This window comes from Lissotriton vulgaris, chromosome 12 (genome assembly GCF_964263255.1).
Source record: "Lissotriton vulgaris chromosome 12, aLisVul1.2, whole genome shotgun sequence".
Lineage (NCBI taxonomy): Eukaryota > Metazoa > Chordata > Amphibia > Caudata > Salamandridae > Lissotriton > Lissotriton vulgaris.
The window spans coordinates 493,117,262-493,135,696 of record NC_141700.1 but is presented as its reverse complement, the minus strand read 5'-3'; the positions used below and the strand labels follow the sequence as shown (position 1 = coordinate 493,135,696).

At 43.1% G+C, this 18,435-nt stretch overlaps 1 protein-coding gene across 1 annotated transcript in view; it reads right to left on the bottom strand.

Moving 5' to 3' along the window:
- AGRP (agouti related neuropeptide) overlaps positions 1-17,809 on the bottom strand; it is a 41,032-nt gene extending 23,223 nt beyond the window's left edge. The window contains exon 1 of the mRNA XM_086946474.1: positions 17,641-17,809. Within this exon, the coding sequence (XP_086802600.1) occupies positions 17,641-17,809 (169 nt within the window). The remainder of the gene's footprint in view (positions 1-17,640) is intronic.
- Between the last annotated feature and the right edge of the window lie 626 nt (positions 17,810-18,435).

Below are 18,435 nucleotides of genomic sequence, written 5' to 3'. Positions count from 1 at the left end.
GGAATAAAAGTAATATAGCCAGTGTAGCCTAGCTTCTTTTATTTGATAAGTGTCCCAATTCCCATGTACAGAGTTTGTCACACCTTTTGGGTCACTAGCACATAAGTAGATATGTATTTTTTCTTTATCTGCACTGTTCATTACCTACCCTGTTTGTTTTCAGTTGGCAGTAGCTGATGATGAGAATGTGAGGACACAGGCGAGTACCAGCCTGTTTATTCCTCCCCGGGTGTTGCTCCCGTGAGGCTCTGCCAACTCCCCTCACCTTTTTTCCTTGTATTGGTGGGTTGTTTTCACGTACACTTAGGGTACATAGGTTACCACAGCTCCACATGTGTTTACAGAAAAATCTTCTTGCAAAATATGACATTGTTCTATATATAAGCGGATGTACAAAGTTGTCCACCGTGGCGGATATCCTAGGATAGGTATCTAGTAAAAATCTTTTGGAAGACGTGGGTCTTCACAAAGAATAGGAGCAGGTCTAGTAGTGATGAAACTGTCATGCTCTAAACCTAATTTGAGTTTGTAAAGTGGTTAGTGAGGGTGTGAATAAAGATATAAATATGTTTGGGGGTGTGGCTTGGACGCTGAAGATGGCGGTCGCTTGAGCCTGCTGCTCCGCACCAGCCCAACACATATCCATCTGAGCTGTGGAGTGCCTAGAAATGATCCTGATACATTCCTGAGTGCGGCACCCCCTGTGCAGCACCCAAGAGGGTTGCGGCTGCTGGCGCAATTGTTGATGCGGAGGAGTTGGCTGATCGTGACTGCTGCAGCTTTCATTCCTAAAATGGCGCCGACGGCTGGCACTGAGATCAGACTCTGGATGGTGCCAAGCTCGGACCCTTGGGTGTACCCCGACCGTTTGAAGAGCTGCAGACGATTCAGAGCACACTGATCGGACCTAGGCGCCCTTGCACCTAGATTTCCTGCTGTCAGCACTGGGGGGATGTGGACGGCCCTCACTTCACCCCTAAAAGGGAGCCTGCACTGTCAGCCAACTGCTAATGGCTAACAGACCGAATCCCTCAGGACCCCTAACACTGCTTTTGGTGTTTGCCTGGTAAGCAGAACTGGGGGCAGGGGCGTATGGGCTGGGAATCTATGGCCTCTTGGACTAGAGAATAGTCATAGTCATAGTCATATCATACTTTATTCGATTAATTAAAATCATAAAAGCAATTACAGTACATTATTCCAAGATTAAAAAAGCATTTTGAACCAATTCATCATCATGAATATACAATTACAATGGATAAATAACATCATACACAAAAGAATAAAATATTAGCTAAAATAGAGTCACACCTCAGAGACATTCACCATCGATCTTTTGGCCTTAATACGCATAGCTGCAACCAAGAAGCAGGCAACCCCAAATATTACCCGGGTGCTGCCCAACAGTAAATACATAAGTGCAGGCCGCACTTGTGTAAAATCCGCCTCTCTCAGCAGAGGTACCAGAAACTGTTTTCTGATATCAGCATAATGGTCACAGAACATGATAAAGTGCATTAAGGATTGATCAGAAAAATTATCACTACTGCAGGGAATGGACTGATCTGGTTTTCTCCATACTGGAAAATGACCCAGGGAGAACTGTATAATATTAAATCTAATCTGACAAGAAAGTGTCGATGGAATGGGAGAGTAACGATCTTTAGGTAAGGTTCAATAAGTGGAGTGGCCAGAAGCATATAATTCGCCCTGACACAAGGTTTTTGCACACCCACTGCCTCCCGTTCTTGCACAGCTAATCCCAGAAAGTTGTTCTTAATCCAGTTTATGTCACCCTTCTGCAGCAAGTTTGGTGAAGCGTATAATTCTGGCCGTCCCAATTTACACAGAGTGTCTTTAATATATACTAGCTAGGGAATTTTGTTTGTCAAATCTAGTGCCATACAATCTTTTAAAATAGTGTGGTTCAATGTAATCTCATTGTTGAGCCAAGTTTCGGCCCAGCTAATCAGTGGGGCGAAGTGTAACTGATCGGTGATATAACCGAGTCCTACCTCAGAGTGCACCGAAAATACTGGAGTGGATTGGGGGACCGCTAATAGGGATCTTAGAAATTTGTTCTCTACAATCTGCAATTTACCTTGGGGCATATAACACCACAATGACGCGCCATACAATGCTATAGACAAACATTTGGATTTATACACTGTTAGCAAAGCTTCAATGGGACATGACCCCAAAGGTTTTGCCAAGCCCATGAGGGCTGAGGTTGATCTAGTAACAGCAGTGCCTTTAGCTTTTAGTTGGGGTCCCCAAGTGCCCCTTTCGTCAAAAATGACGCCCAGATACGTGAATACAGGAACCCTGGATACATCCGCCCCATTGCAGGTAAAGCGTTTTATTTTAAGGGTCTTTGGTCGTTTACCTGCGATCATGACATTTGTTGTTTACCTGAAGGTCTAAAGTGCACATAAATTCCCCAAATGCATCCAGAAGTCTCTGCAGCCCCAGTCCTGTGCGGGCCAATAGCACCGCATCATCCGCGTAAAGAAGTACTGGCACCACAGAGTCCCCTGCTCGTGGTACATCTAATGTAGGCCCCTCCAAAGATTTTTCCAGTGAGTTTATATATAAGGTGAACAGGAGGGGCGCCAAGATGCAGCCCTGCCTGACGCCTTGTTTGGACCTAAAAAAGCTGGTGCATCCCCCTTCCTTGTTGACTGATAGAAGCTAAAAGTCCTTGGTTGAGGACAGCCAGAAAATTTACTGGCGACGGGTCAATCCCTAAATTATATAAAATGGACCACAGCTTCTCTCGGTTGACAAGGTCGAAGGCCGAAGAAAGGTCCATAAGGGCATAAATAACAGGCCAATTTGGCCTGGGTGTATTTACTAATTAGCATGTAAAGATTTAGACATTGGTCAAGGGTGCCTCTTTTGGCCCTAAACCCATAGTGTAGGTTGGAAAGGACCCCCCTCTCCTTCAGGCAGTCTTCCAGTCTATGCAGGATGACTCTGCCCAGAATCTTAATGGCAGAGTCAATCAGGGAAATCGGCCTGTAGCAGGCGGGGTCACTCCTTAATCCTTTTTTGAATATGGGTATTATTATAGAGGTTGCCCAGGACGAGGGGAACCCTGAAGTGCTAGTGGCGTTGAAGATGTTTGTTAATGTCTTCGTCCAGAATTTAGGTGGGGTCCTGTATAAGTCTGCAGGGACGCCATCAGGTCCTGGTGCTTTATTTTTTGTCATCTCCTCTATGGCCCTTTGGACCTCTACCTCGTTAAAGCATAACATGGGGGCTGGGTGCATATGTACAAGACCCATCTCGTCTGTGGCGCCCTCCGCAATGTCATAAATCTTACTAAAGTGGGCAACCCATTTCTCATCTGGGATCACACGATCCAAAACAGAATTGACTGCTCCAGAAAAATAGGGGTGATTGATGATTGCCCAGAATTTGCTGCTATCTCTAAGAACATCAGTAGAGATAAGGTTATCCCAGGCCTCCCTTTTACCAGCCCTTTTGCGATTAGCTATGGCCAGGTTATAGTTTTTCCTTTGCCCAGCAACAAGCTCACGATTTCTGGGCTTTTGTTTTAATTCATGCAAAAAAAATTTATGAGCTTCCGAGCAGTTAGCATCGAACCACCTAGATTGGTTTGATGCTTTCCGCTTGCTGTTAGACTTCAGGTCCTGGTTAATTTGAGTACAGATGGCGACATAGGCACCAATAATGGCTTTACCATCTGCCGTGCTATCTAAGCAGACTGCCATGTCTGCATGTGCCTTGGTCGCAAGATCCTTCATAAAAGTATCTGGGACCACCTTGGCCCAATTAAGTCTTCTGCCCTGATCCTTGGGAATTAAGTTATTAGTATCTGTCCGACTCTCCTCCCGTCTGGTCATAACATCACCAAAGGTCAGCGACAGTACCAGGGGATTATGATCACTAAAAACTGAAACTACAACTTCATAAGAAGAGACCACATTTACTATTCCTGGCGAGACAAAAATAAAATCGATCACTGTGTCAGCATCTCTACCTTTAAATGTCCGGACCCTATCCTCCCCCCTGGCCATATCTACCTTGAACAAATTCATAGTAATTCTTCCAATGCTTCCCCTTGTGAGGTGTGTTCAAAATAGGTGGTAATGGATCCGGGGGCTCCTAGAGAATACCTCGGGCCTAGGTTGGGGCTTGGCGTACTGCACTAGGGAAGGCGGCAGATCGAGGGAGAGACCATGTTAAAGGCCTGTTGTGCGCATTAGTTATTAGTGGGTCTCTGTAGAAAGAAGGAATGCAGGGAATCCAATTGACATTGAAGGAGTTTATTAGAAGATAATTCCACCCAGCGTACGGAGCATCCCTTCAGTGGAAAGCACGAACTGTGACTGAGAAGCATCGTTCGAAAGTCCACCAAAAGGATCCACCATGCGTGAGCCACACTTTTAAATCACAACAAGAAACAGCATAATACATGAAACATCACGCGCGTGAACAATTGACACACAATAAAGCATTGTGCGCTGCTCGCGCGATGCACGCTTAACACTACACCACCTTCCCCCTTACAATAATAAAAATAATAAGAGAAACATTTAATATATATTGCTTAATGCCTGACAAAACCATCAAATCTTTTTGGGATCTTAATTGTGTCGACCCCCAGAAGAACATTCTGAGAATACGAATTTCTATCTAAATGGACATGATCGCATGAATTTGAACAAGTGGAGGAAGAAAATGGAGGTAGAGAGGACTGAGCTGGAATTTCATCCTTCCTTGACGAATCTAACCAGTGACTCCAATCAAGATCCTCTTCAACTCTCCCACGACTACTCCGCATAATTAACCAGTTGTCTTGTAGTGTAGTTCCTATATTCCCAATAGGCTCTGCGCATTGGAATAATATAAACAGCAGTGTAGACGTAGGACTGAGGTCGACTAGGTCTCTACTGACTATATTAGACTTAATTAGTTTCGCCAGCTAGCTCAGAGGTCACTAGAAACTTTCTCGAATGTTCAGGAAAGAGTTAACTCTCCGGATTAGACAAGAAGGGATTAGCTTCTCACAACCATACAAACATGACAACTTTGCTCCCTCAGAATAGAGTGTATCTCTAGAGTCGTGTGAAAACAATAGGCAGCTATTTCACTCAGGCAATCGTGCATACTTAGTTTCACCAGAGTGCAGAGAGATAGAGAGACGGGCGTTTTTCAATAAAAGGTGTTATTTTATTGAGCAGTCTTCTTTCTCATGCAAGAGAAATGAATTGCCACAATTGCAATACTTATTATGCGTACAGTAAGAGTAGTATTATGAAATAATACTGTAAAAGCATAGATATGGTTTCTTAGCCATATGATACTTTAAAATAGATAAAATATATATACATACATAAAACCATTGACTAACGTACTCAACTGGTGCTTCTAACTACACCTACCCCAATGTACCTGACCTAAGCCTAATACTTGGGAAGGAGTAAGTAAGTAGCAGTTTAAGTTAAGTTGGATAAGATTGTTTTCTGCCAAGTGTCTGAATCAAGAATTCTCTTTAAGGGTTTAGTCAGCTCCGTAACTTGGTAATAGAATAAGGGAGGTCTGGTATCTCTTTCTTCAGGACTCGATCTCCCAGCAACCCGAAAGGGTGACTCGAGAACACCGGCGCTGGATTTTCTCGGCGTGAGAAAAAGTAGCTTCTCCAGCGCGTCAAAGGGGAGGGGCGGCTTCCGTGGGCTCTCGCATCATCTGGGCTCTCGGGCAAGTAGATAGCCGCTCTGCTCCAAACCACCATGTGTTTGCTTAAGGCAACTGTTGGTATTTTATACCTGAAAGGTGCCGGGTTTGACGTAAGGTTGGACATAAGACGTCACTAAGAACTAACAGTTCTTTCTGGACTCCAGGAGTTCTTGTTCAAATCAAAACAAAAGCAGGGGGGGAATTTCCCGGGCTTCTGAAGGCTTGGTTTGTCTAAAGAACGCGTTGTGCTTTCTAGGAGTCGATGGGAGTAGCCGTGCTGTGCTTTGGACTGCATGGGCTATTACTGAATATGGATATGATTCTTATGCCTTTATAAGGATATTATTGATTATAACCGCACAAGGGCATGAATTGGGAATATCGAATTAGGGTCCTAGATAGAAATACAACAGTCTCTTGTTCCACCACCCTTTCCTATCAATAAAAGCAGCCCCCTTGCTAACTTTAAGGACTTGAACTGGATCAAAAAATGTTGATTCTCCTTTTCTAACTTTGCTTGGCTTTTTAATTAAAACCCAATCACCTACCAGAACATCTGCATTGGAGGAACTGCATTTTTTTTAATCAAAGTTAACTTTCATTTGAGCTTGTTTCTCATTTACTCTTTCACATACTTTCTTCAAATCTTCTCACCAGCAATATCTTTCAACCATGTTGGAAACAAAACAGAATGTGCCTTCCTGCCTCTTAATAAAGTAAAAGGTGAGATTCCAGTAGTGCAGTGAGGCTTGGTGTTGTAACTCCACACTTTTTTTAAATTAAATCTTCAACGTTAAGATTGGAAGCCAAAGCTATTTGTATCCCTTCCTTGATCACTTTATTTCCTCTCTCCACCAAACCGTTTGATGAAGGTGAATACAAAGTGACTTTTCGGACACAAAATAGGTACCGTTATCTGTCACAATGACTTTAGGAGAACCTTCTAAATGGAAAACCTTAATTAAAAATGATATTGGTGAGTCAATATCAGGCGCTTTTACAAAATCATGATACATCCACTTTGAAAAATAGTCAACCATTAAAAACATGTTTCTTTTCTTGATTTAAAATGGAATAGGGGCCAGAAAAATCGAGGCCAACCTTTCCCCATGAAGTGTGTGGAAATTCAGTGGGGTGCAAAGGTACCTTTAGAGTATGCCAGTGTTTAACTGGTAAAAGGCATTCAGGGCAATCATCGATTGTCTTTCTCACCTGAGTATCTAAAGAAGGCCACTAGTAATGTTGTTTTATTTTCATAATGGTTTTAATGACCCCCAAATGTCCCTAATGAGCCTCGTTCACAATTAAAGGACGTAATTTAGACGGAGGAACGAATTTGTCCCCCCTTCGAACGATTCCTTTCTCTACTGAAAGATCATCAGAAACTTGGGCAAATACACGTAAATCACCTTCTAAACACCTAGACTCAGGCCAGCAATGAGTAGAATAATCAATGACTTTCTGAAGAACTACCTCTTTCTCACAAGCTTGAAAGACAGTCCGCTCAGAAATTCTTTCCACCCTGAATATGTTTAATTTTGAAATGAAACTCTTGTAATCTGGACACTAACCTCATCAACCTGGCTGACACACAAGAAGAATTTTCCTTGTCAAAAATATAAATCAAGGGTTTGTGGTCAGTTACGAGTTCAAACTTCCGACCCCAAATGTACATTTTAAATTTATGCACTGCCCACACACATGCCAATGCCTCTCTTTCGATAGTACTGTACTGTTGTTCAAATGACTTGAGTGATCTTGATGCGAAAGCTACAGTTTGTTTGTGACCTTTAACTCTTTGTGTAAGTACTGCCCCAAGACCTGAAATACTAGCATCTACAGTTATGATAGATGTACAATCATCCCTGAAAACGTGTAAGGCTTGTGCAGACACAATCATTGTCTTAACATCACTGAAAACTTTTTCTAGATCAGTAGTCCAGCTAAAACTTCTACCTTTCCTCAGAACCATGCATAAAGGCTCAACTACTTGAGCGTAGGAGGGAACAAACCTGGTGTAATACTCGGCCAATCCTAAGAAAGATCGTAAGGAGTCTTTAGCAGTGGGGGGTTTGGCATCCTCAATGGCCCTAATAACTGAAAGCTTACGTTTGATCCCTTGTTTGGAAACTGTGTGACCTAAATACTTTAGTTCCTAGACTGCAAACTTACACTTATCTGTACGTACAGTCATATTTCTTGACATCAAAATTGACAGAACTTGTTTTAAAATCGCATTATGTTCCTCTATTGATTTTACATAAATCAAAATATCATCTAAATAAGCCTGTACGCCACTGATTTCATGAAACAGTGTATCCATGAGTTTCTGAAATACGCTCCCAGCCGACGCTAGGCCGAACGGAAGTCGTAAAAATGTGTATGCCCCGAAGGGGGTAACGAAAGTTGTTAACTCTTGAGAATCTTTTGACAGAGGAACTTGATGATAAGCTGATCTCCAGTCGATAAGAGAAAACCATTTAGCACCTCCAAGATTTGCTAATAACTCATGAATTTAAGGTAGTGGGTGGCATTCTACAATAATATTTTTGTTTGAGGCGTGCAAGTCTGCACAAAACCTAATTTCGCCAGACTTTTTGCGTGCGACTACGATGGGCGCAACCCGTTGTGAGGATTTGGTTGGTTCTATAATACCTTGATCACACAAATTCTTTAAAGTTTCTTTCAATTGATTCCTCACGCTTAAAGGAACAGAGAGTACTTTATGCAAAATCGGTTGAGCCCCAGGAATTAATCTGATTCGGTGCTCAATGCCCTTAACAATACCCACTGTGTCACTGAAAACTGGTTTGAACTTGGAAATAATCTCTTTTAGCACTTTAGAATCTGTATCTGACACGTTACATTCAATGTTACACACCAGAAGTTCCCAACCTTAATGGGATTCTCATCCCCAGGAACTAATTATAAGCCCATACGAGCAAGGTCTTTCCAACCGATGATATTCTTTCCTTTCTCTGCAACATACATTTTTGTCATAGTTTCCCTACCAAGGCATTGTACCAAACCAGTAAAATACCCAATCATATTTATGTCTTTTTTCCCCAAATGCTTTTGGGTTTACATCAGAGTGAAGGAGATCTACCTTCCTGTTCCATAAATCATGAAAGGTAGTATCTCTCAGGATCGTAATAGGTGAACCTGAGTCAGCCATCACCTGTAAAGGAATATTGTCAATTATAGCAGAACATAAAGGACCTTTTATGGAATTTGTTTCACCATCACGGTCTAGCGTTACAATTACGTTGTTAAGCGAATTGCTACAAGCTTCAACATCTGAATCAACACAGTTCATGTTAATTCACCTTTTAACATTTCTACATACTCCCTGAAAATGTCCCTTTTTTTTTTCAAATTACATAGCATTTGTTGATGGTGGGGCAATTTGGGTAATTGTCAATGGGGTTTTTGGAGCCGCATCTGTAGCAAAAGAAAGATAGTTTTTTTTGACAAACTTAACATTTTTGTTTTTAACATTTACTGCACATATGGAATTGTCTTGGTCAGTTTCTGATGATGAAAGGAGATTAACTCTGATTTTAGGGCTATCCTGCATTGCGTTACTGGAGAGAGTGGAACGTTCAATGCCCAAAGATAGATAAATTACCTCGGATAAGGAAGGGTTTTTGCATCCTAAAATCCTCTCTTTAATCTTACGTGAAGCGCAATTAAAAACGAACTGATCCCGGATATATTTATCAGACAGAGGTCCAAAATCACATGTGGTTGCTAAAACTTTGAGTGCAGATATATACTCTCCCACTTTCTCTTCCTTTCTTTGCTTTCTTCTATGAAAATGATGTCGTTCTAGCATGATGTTTGGTTCTTCTGAAAATAGTTTTTAAGGCGTGCGACTGCTTCCAGGTAAACATTTCACTGTCCATCACCTGAATGAGATGCTGGTGGTGGAATAGGTACAATACTATGAAAAATCCTTTGGGCAACTTGGCCAAGACATCCAAATAGCAATGCAAACTTACGAGCAGGAGAATAACTAACAGAGTCAATAGCAACTAAATGGTTTTCAAACGGCCTAAACCATTCTGACTAAATGATTTCAAGGCTACCAGGTTTGCTAAGGAATGGAGGGGGTTGGGTAATTTGTTGAACATTAACCATCACAGTTCCCAAAAAAAAAATTACAAATGAAACATGTGAAAGAAAAACATTGAATTATGAAAAATGAAGGCAAAGCAATTCAGATGTACAGTTAAATGTAGCGTGTGTGTAGCTGTTAAAAATTCTGACACGTGACAGTTAAAGTGTGGGTATCGCTGAAAGTATATGTACTTTAAGTATTTATTAGTGTGCGCGTCGCTGAAGGAAATTCTGATAAGTTGTTAATGAAGCGGGCGCCCCTCTGTTGAAGTTCCTGACGCTCTGTAAAAATGTTAAATTCTGATGGTTATTAAGTGAAGCTTGCGCGTTGCTGTTAAAATTATTAACGAGCTGAAAAATGCTTCTTTAAACTAGAAAGAACAATTAAGCGTGAGAGTCGCTGAAAGTAAATCCAACGCGCTGTCAAAATTCTTCAGAAACGAAGTTGGACTTGAAGTGATACAATGTATCTAATATGAATTCAGATCGCCAAGGTGGTGCTGTTGAACGTCAAACATCAGCGCGGACAGCATTCTTCAAAGGAAAACATGCTATGTTTGGTAACGTTAGACGCTTAAAGAAATGCGCACTATTCAGTAACAGGCGGTAACGTAGGGACATAATTACTTGAGGCAATGCTTACTGGCCAATTAGAAAATGGCTATTACGAAAGACGTAACCGCTTACAGTCTAGGCACTCGATAAATCCGAAATATGTAAATAGAGTGTGGGCCAATGGGAGCTCCGTAAAATCAAATGTTCACATACCTTTTCCGGGTCAAACCCTAAACAGACAGTAATACCATGATCAAAACGGAGGACATCGAGAATAACCGGACTTAAGGAGATGGTAAATGGATAAGGGTTGACAAAGGAGGTAAAAATAAGTAAATCCTCGGCGTGGGTATGTGGGTGGAGTCACTCACCGATCGTCGCCAAATGTAAAAACAAGGATTCCAGGGAATCCAATTGACTTTGAAGAAGGAGTTTATTAGAAGATAACTCCACCCAGCGTACGGAGCATCCCTTCAGTGGAAAGCACTAACAGTGACTGAGAAGCATTGTTCGAACCTCCACCAAACGGATCCACCATGCGTGAGCCACACTTTTAAATCACAACAAGATACAGCATAACACATGAACCATCACGCGCATGAACAATTGACACACAATAAAGCATTGCGCGCTACTCGCGCGATGCACGGTTACCACTACAGCCTCCGTAGTAACCCACCCCCCGGGGTAACTTGGCGGCCTGTCAGAGAGGGTTCTGCATTCTGGGGCCCAGGACGGGGCTCGAGAATGCTTGCAGTGGAGTGGAGAGGCAGTGGAATGCTGAGTGCTCGCACCCCTGGAGGCAGGCCATCATTTGGGACCTCAGGTGGATTCTGGCACTTGACAATCAACAGAGTGCCTTCACAAGGCCTACTCAGTTCCCTGAGCATGTGCCTTGAGTACTGTGCAGAGCCCTGCCTTTAGGCAAAGTTTGGTGAGCGCTGGAGGAGACATTTGGGGTGCCGGCGACCTCCAGGAGGTCCCCTATTGCCACTAAAAGTGTGGCTCAGGGACATTAACCTTGAGACCTCTAGGAGCGCTTCTTGCAGCCTTAACTTATTCAGATAGCCAGGTGAGACTACCCGTGAGTGACTGCTAATTTAGTGTTCTCCCTGGGATTCTTGCCCATTATGGTCCTGTCTAAGCATGGGGGAATTTTGCGAATCTGGCGTTCGCGAATTTTGCGAATTTGCGAACTCGCAATCTGCAAAATCCGCAAATTCTCGCGAATTTGTGGATTTTTTTTTTGTGTTCGCAAGGATTTCTGCCAGTTCGCAAGGATTTCTGACAGTTCGCGAGGGTTTTGTAACAGTTCGCAATCGCGAACTTACATGTCGGCTCGCAACGGTCACGATTATGTTGTTTCTACGTCTGGTTCATCATCATAGGTTCCCAGCACCCTCTGTTTCACCCCTACCACCCTCTGTTTTACCCTTGCCACCCTCTGGTACATCAATGCCTTATGCCACCCTCTGGTTCATCATCACTGTAGATTATGGGGGGAAAAAGCAAGCACACCTGCCTGCTTCAACTGACATGAATTAATTTGGGGTTGATTTATTAATGTGTCACTGTTTTAAAATTCCAGTCTGGCACCTGCATCCTTATCTGTAATTTGCTTTCTGTTGCAGTGCAATTTTTTTTCCAGGACCTTTGTGGCCTACTTGTAGCTATTCTATGAGCCTGCTGTGAGGGTCAGAGCAGGGTCATACAATTGTTGCAACTAGCAACTGAACAATTGTTGCAAGTAGCAACTGAACTTTGGAGGGGCCCTTGTCAGGAAGCACTACAGGGAACGGTTACTAATGATGAGTTTGAACTTTTGAACCTGCTTTCACTTTTGCAAAACTCGTTTTTCTGCAGAGCAGCATTACAGCAACTTTAATGCCCCACCAAGCTTATATGAGAAAGTTGATTTCTAATCCAAAAGTTATCCAAAGAAAATCAATAGGCCTCAAATCTAAAAAAGTGCAGGCAAATGTCAACCTGAGGAGTTATTCTGATAAAAATAATCATTTTCAGAAGGTCTATGCTGCTTGCTAGTAGATTTCTTGTGCGGAATTGCAATTTTTGTAATTTCCCGAGTGCGAGATTGTTGCTGCCCGCCGCACCTACATGTTCGCAATTGCGAACTTACACCGCAAAGAAAAAAAATCCGCTGTGTGCGAATTTGCGGATTTTGCGGGAAATTCGCGAATCTCGCGGATTGCGAATTTACCGAAAATCCGCAAAATCCGCGAGCGTAACGGATTTTCCGCCCATGCTTAGTCCTGTCACGCTCAGTGTTTCTTCTGGGATGGAGTGAGTTACCTTCATTGGTGGGTGATAGTTTGCTCTACTCTTCACATAGGGAACCACCTACTGTGTAACCATGGGCAAAGCAAGGATCAGACACACAGGAGTACTGCTTGAAGCTGGAGACACTCCCCAGGATCCTGTCAGGCCCCAGGTCCCCAGCGAACTCAATACATGCCCAACTGGCTAAAATACTTGCAGCAATTGCTGACACTAAGGCTACCTTACAACAAGATATCAGTGTGGTGTCTGTGGGTCTAGGCCTACTCAAAGCTGACCACCTCAAGTTGGTGGATAGGGCCAAAGAGGTAGAGACCTCTGTTGCAGAACTGAAACCGGAACAACTGACAATGTCTCGCCAGGTTGTGGAACTTTCTGGAAAAGTTCAGACACTTGAGCATAGGGCTGAGGATGCTATACGAGAAATAATATTCCAGTGGTAGGCTTGCATGAAGGTGTGCCCAGAGAGGGGATGCTCTGATTGCGGGCAAGGCTGGTCTGCTCCGGCAGGGCTTTTTGCGATTGTGCCTGTAACAGTCCGAAGGGGAAGGCTGCGAGCCCTGATGGGGTCCCAATGGATATATATAGAGCTGTACCCAACATAGGGGCCCCATTTCTGACCAAGGTCCTCAACGTGACAGAAGCTGACTATGTACATTCCACTTGATCAACTTCCCTTATCATACCCATTTTCAAGAAGGGATCTAGAAACGACCCAAAATATTACTGGCTTATCTCTCTATTTGAATCTTTCGCCAAATTATTGGGGAGTTTTGTCGAGAAATTGGAACTATGGGCAGAAGAGAATGAAATACTCTTAAGCGCCCACTATGGGTTTAGAAAAGGTCTGGGGTTGGGAAAGCAATTGCTCATCTTTAACCAGTTAATGGGGAATTATACTCAAGCCATGTATGGGTCACTATACATCTGTTTCATCGATTTAAGTAGTGCTTTCGACTTAGTCGATCACAGGAAACTCTGAGATTGTCTAGATAAAAAGGGGGGCCCTAAGGAGATTCTTTCATTTTTGGCCCACTTGTAAAACGACTTAAAAGCCAAAGTTTGATTTAGAACACAGTGTGAATTGATTGCAACTGTTGGCAAACGGAGAGGGGTTCAACAGGAGTGTGTCCTAGGGTCCTTCCTCTTATATTCATACAGATACACCCAGGATTGGGAGGCGTAATATCCAATACTCATGTATCCCGGCAAAGCGACTGTCTTAGCACATACCCCAAAAAGTCTGCAGCTTTTAATAGACTCATTCTCAGACTTCATGGAGAGGAGAAGTATAAAAATTAATATTGCCAAAACGTATACAATGAGTTGTGGCCGTACAGGAGGGAAACAACACACATTTTTTATTAAGGGGAGGAAATTACCCTTTTAGTTACCAGGGGATCCAGTTTTCATCTAAAGTGGACTGAAAGCGCCAAAGGGAGATCTGAGTTTTGAACATGACCAAGAATAATTAAGGGCTGATGAGGTTGCCTCTACGTTAGGCGACAAACCAATTGCTCAGATGCTCACCCTTTATAATGCAAAAACTATTTTCAACAGCGGTGTATGGCGCAGTGATCTGGGCTACAGGGGGCAAGGGGCTTCTACAAAAAGTAGAAAATGCCTTTTTGCAGAAACTCCTGGCAGTACCCAACTCCACTCCGGCATGCATTGTTCACTGGTAATGGGTGTTGATTTCCTCTGGGATACTGTTGAAATTAAACCCCTCCAATTATGGCGATCTGTTTGGTCCAAACAAAAAACTTTGCTTTCTTCTTTCTTAAGGATTGTATAGGCCTAGATATGATGAATAAATCCCTTAGATATGGAATACAAAGCAGGCCCTTTTGGGATTGCACCAGACAGAGAGGGATTTATGGTCTCACCCAGAGGAAATTTTCAGGTATTCTAAAAAAAGATATAAAAGAGCATTTGTTTAGGGTTTGCTGTAGGAAGAGAGAGAAAGTAGACCTCCCAAGGCAAGAGTGGGTGGTATATAGAATTAAACAATCAGCCTGGATGAAAACTGTACCTCACGATAACCAATATTGCACAGAATAGGTACCTTTTAACTCGGTTTACTTATCACCAATATTTGACTGAATTCCCAAAAAAGGAAAGTTGGGGGACAATCACCCGCCAATGCCACTGTGATAACCAGTCGGAGCAGACTACTCAGCCCTTAGCACTCTTTGGCAAGTTTCACCTAATTCACAGGAAATCCCATCTTAAACCGCCCTTCCTACAAGAAAGAATCATTCATCATCAGGAGGCGTTTAAGCATTTGTATGAAATAAGGGATGTGACAGTATGACAAAGGTTCGCCCTGTTTCTTTCTAAAGTGATCCGTATTAACGCTCTATTAGATGACTCAGAGAATACAAATAGTTAATTGGGTCAAGGCTCTTACAACAAATCTCAGGCTTTGTTCTGCTGTTACTATGCTTAGTATTTGAATGGCTTTATTCAAATAGTGTTAGAAGAAAACAATTGTAAACTGTAATGGATGAATCAGGTGCTAATCTGTGAGATGTTTGTTTTTCGTTGTACTTTTTTAAATCTATTTTTTTTATTTTAACTATTTTGGCAATTGTGTGAATTTTGGTTTCATGAGATGCATGTTTTAACTATATTGTAATATATTTTATTGTATTAACTTGTTGCTTTTATGGATCACAATTATTTTGCCAAATAAAGCCTTTTGGACCTGACCTGACTGTGCCTGTTCAGCATGCCCCGGTTTAGACTGCGCCCCCCTGTCCCAGGTGGTCTCTCGTCCCGTCGCTGGAGGTGCACAGAGGGCACACAGGGCACCCCAGCCCTCAAAGGTGGCCTGCGTCTGTGAGTTCCACAGCGGAGGGGAGTAAGTTGATGTCACGGCTGGGCCCAGAGTTCGGATTCAAGGTGATTGCAAGGTGGATGGTGCAGGGTGCTAATAGTTCACGTTCGCCATCTTGGCCAGCTTGGCCACCTTCTACTTTTCATATGCTCATCATCTAAGATATTACCAAAGACAGGAGGAAGTGCCAACTGCACACGTAAAAGACAGTTTAGAGGAAGTGTTTCTCTCCTTTCCTCATACGTTTCGCATCCATACTCTAAATAGGAGGTTCCACAGACCATCCAAAGATCATTTTGCAAAGCATACTGGATGTCTTCCAATGTTTGATGCATTTAATTTACATAAATTGATATTCCCTGTGAATAGCCACTGACCATCCTGAATGTTTCAAACGTATCTAAGTTGGTTTGCAAATCATCGTCTAATGGTTTCTTTCCCTTGGGGGATAGATGAACATATATCAAGCAAGAGTTTATATAGCGCAGCTACTCACCAAAGTGGGTCTCAAGGTGCTGAAGGAAGGGGGGCAGCCTCTAGGAGATTACGGCGTCTGGTCAAAGAGCCAGGTGTTGAGGTCCTTCAGGAACTTGGGGAGTGATGGGGTCTGCAGGAGGTGGAGGGGCAGGGAGTTCCATGCCTTGGCAGCGAGGAGGGTGAAGGAGCATCCTCCTGATCTGGTCTTCTTTATGCGTATTACCTTCACAAGTGAGAGCTGTGCTGAGCGGATGGATCTTTAGAGTGCGTGGAATGTGAGGCAGTGGTTCATGTAGGCGGGTCCGTTGTTGTGGAGGGTTTTGTGGGTATGGGTGAGTAGTTTGAAGGTGATTCTCTTTTCGACAGGGAGCCAGTGTAGAGTCCGTAAGTGTTGGCTGATTTAGCAGTGGCAGGTTAAGGACTAGTCTGGTGGCGGCATTCTGGACGTTCTGTAGTTTGTATGTGAGGTTCTTGCTGATCCTGGCGTAGAGTGCGTTACCGTAGTCTAGTCTGTTACTGATTAGGGCATAGGTGACGGTTTTCCTGTGTTCGAGAGAAATCCAGTTGAAGGTCTTACGGAGTAGGCGGAGGGTGTGGTAGCAGGAAGAGGTGACGGCGTTGATCTAGTGGTCCATTTTGAGTTTGGTGTCCAGGATGATTCTGAGGTTGCGTGCGTGGTCTGTGGGGGGGGGAGGTTTCCTCAGGGCAGGGGTGCACCAGGTGTTGTTCCAGGCATCTGGGTGTGGACCCATGATGAGCACCTTTGTTTTGTCTGTGTTGAGTTGTAGGCAACTGTTCTTCATCCAACTGGCGACTGTTCCATACCATCTTGAAAGTTAAGTTTGGCGAGGTTGGGTTAGTTGGAAAGCGAGAGGATGAGTTGGGTGCCATCTGCATACAATACGATGTTGAGTCCATGTGGTCTGATGATTGAGACGAGTAGGGCCATTTAGATGCATAACAAGGTTGGGCTGATGGAGGAGCCTTGGGGGACTCTACAGGTGGTCGGTGTGGGTTTGGAGAGGAAAGGAGGGAGTCTGACCCATTGTGTTCTGCGAGAGAGGAAGGAGCAGATCCAGTCAAGGGCCTTGCTCCGGATTCCATCTTTGTGGAGTCTGTGGGCTAGTATGCAAAGATATACATCAAGTACAAGAAGTGTTGCTACTTTATCAGCCAATTTTCACTCACTAATGCAAAATTTAATGGGCTATCTAACATTAGCCTCGATATGGTAATATCAACGCATATTAAAATTACATAGATGAGAATAATAGAAAGGCTAGAATGATGGGCTGAAAGGGAATGATGGAAAAATGAGTATACATGGAAGAATGATGTGGTAGAGGGGACAATAGAGAAGAAGAGCAATGAAACTTACAGAGGATAGATTGAGGGAGGGAAAACATGGACAGAATGTGTTAAAGGAGAAAGATAGAGAGAGAAGATAGAGAAAAATATGGAAGAGAAGGGACAATGACAAAGAGTGAAAATGAAAGTAGGATGGAATTGTTATGAAATTGGAGATGATACATGAAGATGACAAAATGAACATATAGGGGAAATTATTGAGGATGGGGATCACGAAGGAATGAAGTAAAGGGGCATTTGAGATCTGACTTTATAAGCCATCTGAATTTAATGGCACTGACCTGTGAGCGTCAGAGTCGGGACCTTGACTCGTCGATTTGGGTAGTTGAGGGGCTCCATGTCATCCACATTTGGGTTTATCTCGTCCAGATAGTCACTGCTAAGGTCAGAGGTCAGCATGGCCTGACAACTTTGAAGCAAGCACCAACAAAGGAGTAGCACGTTCAACATGGTTCCACTGAAGGCCTGAAGAGCTAGAGATGGCACCTGAAAGAAAGAGCACCAGGTTCTTACCGGATGGCACATTTACTGTAAAAATCAATATTTGTTTTGTTCAACGTGGACTGGAACGCATCATTATCTTGGGGGTTTAAATCTCTTGCAAGCAAGTTCCACATCTTTAACAATTACAGTCACATCCGATCAGTAGTGCATTCCTGGTCAGGGACGTAGCTTCAGGGGGGGTGTTACACCCGTCTAATAAATGTATTATTTAACAAATATTTGGGTACAGGAGCTTTCAATCGAATATGGTAAGGTGTCTGTCAAAGTTCACCTGGTATTTTACATAAGCACACTGTGTGTTTTGAAGGTCCTAACATGTCAATTTGATAAAATGCTGCCTTAAGTTCTCATACACAACCTGCAGACCTTTCCCTTTCCACTGGCCTTTAAGCCCCCCTCATGCGCTGCTCTTCATATAATGATTAACATATGCAAGCATTATTGTTAGAAAATCTGAAGCAGCCCCCCCCCCAGTCTTACTTGCCAAGCTAGCCCCTGTCTACTGGTACATTTTACTTTTAAGACTATTTCTTTGTGGAGAATTCTGCAAAGTGTCTGATCACAGATATGGC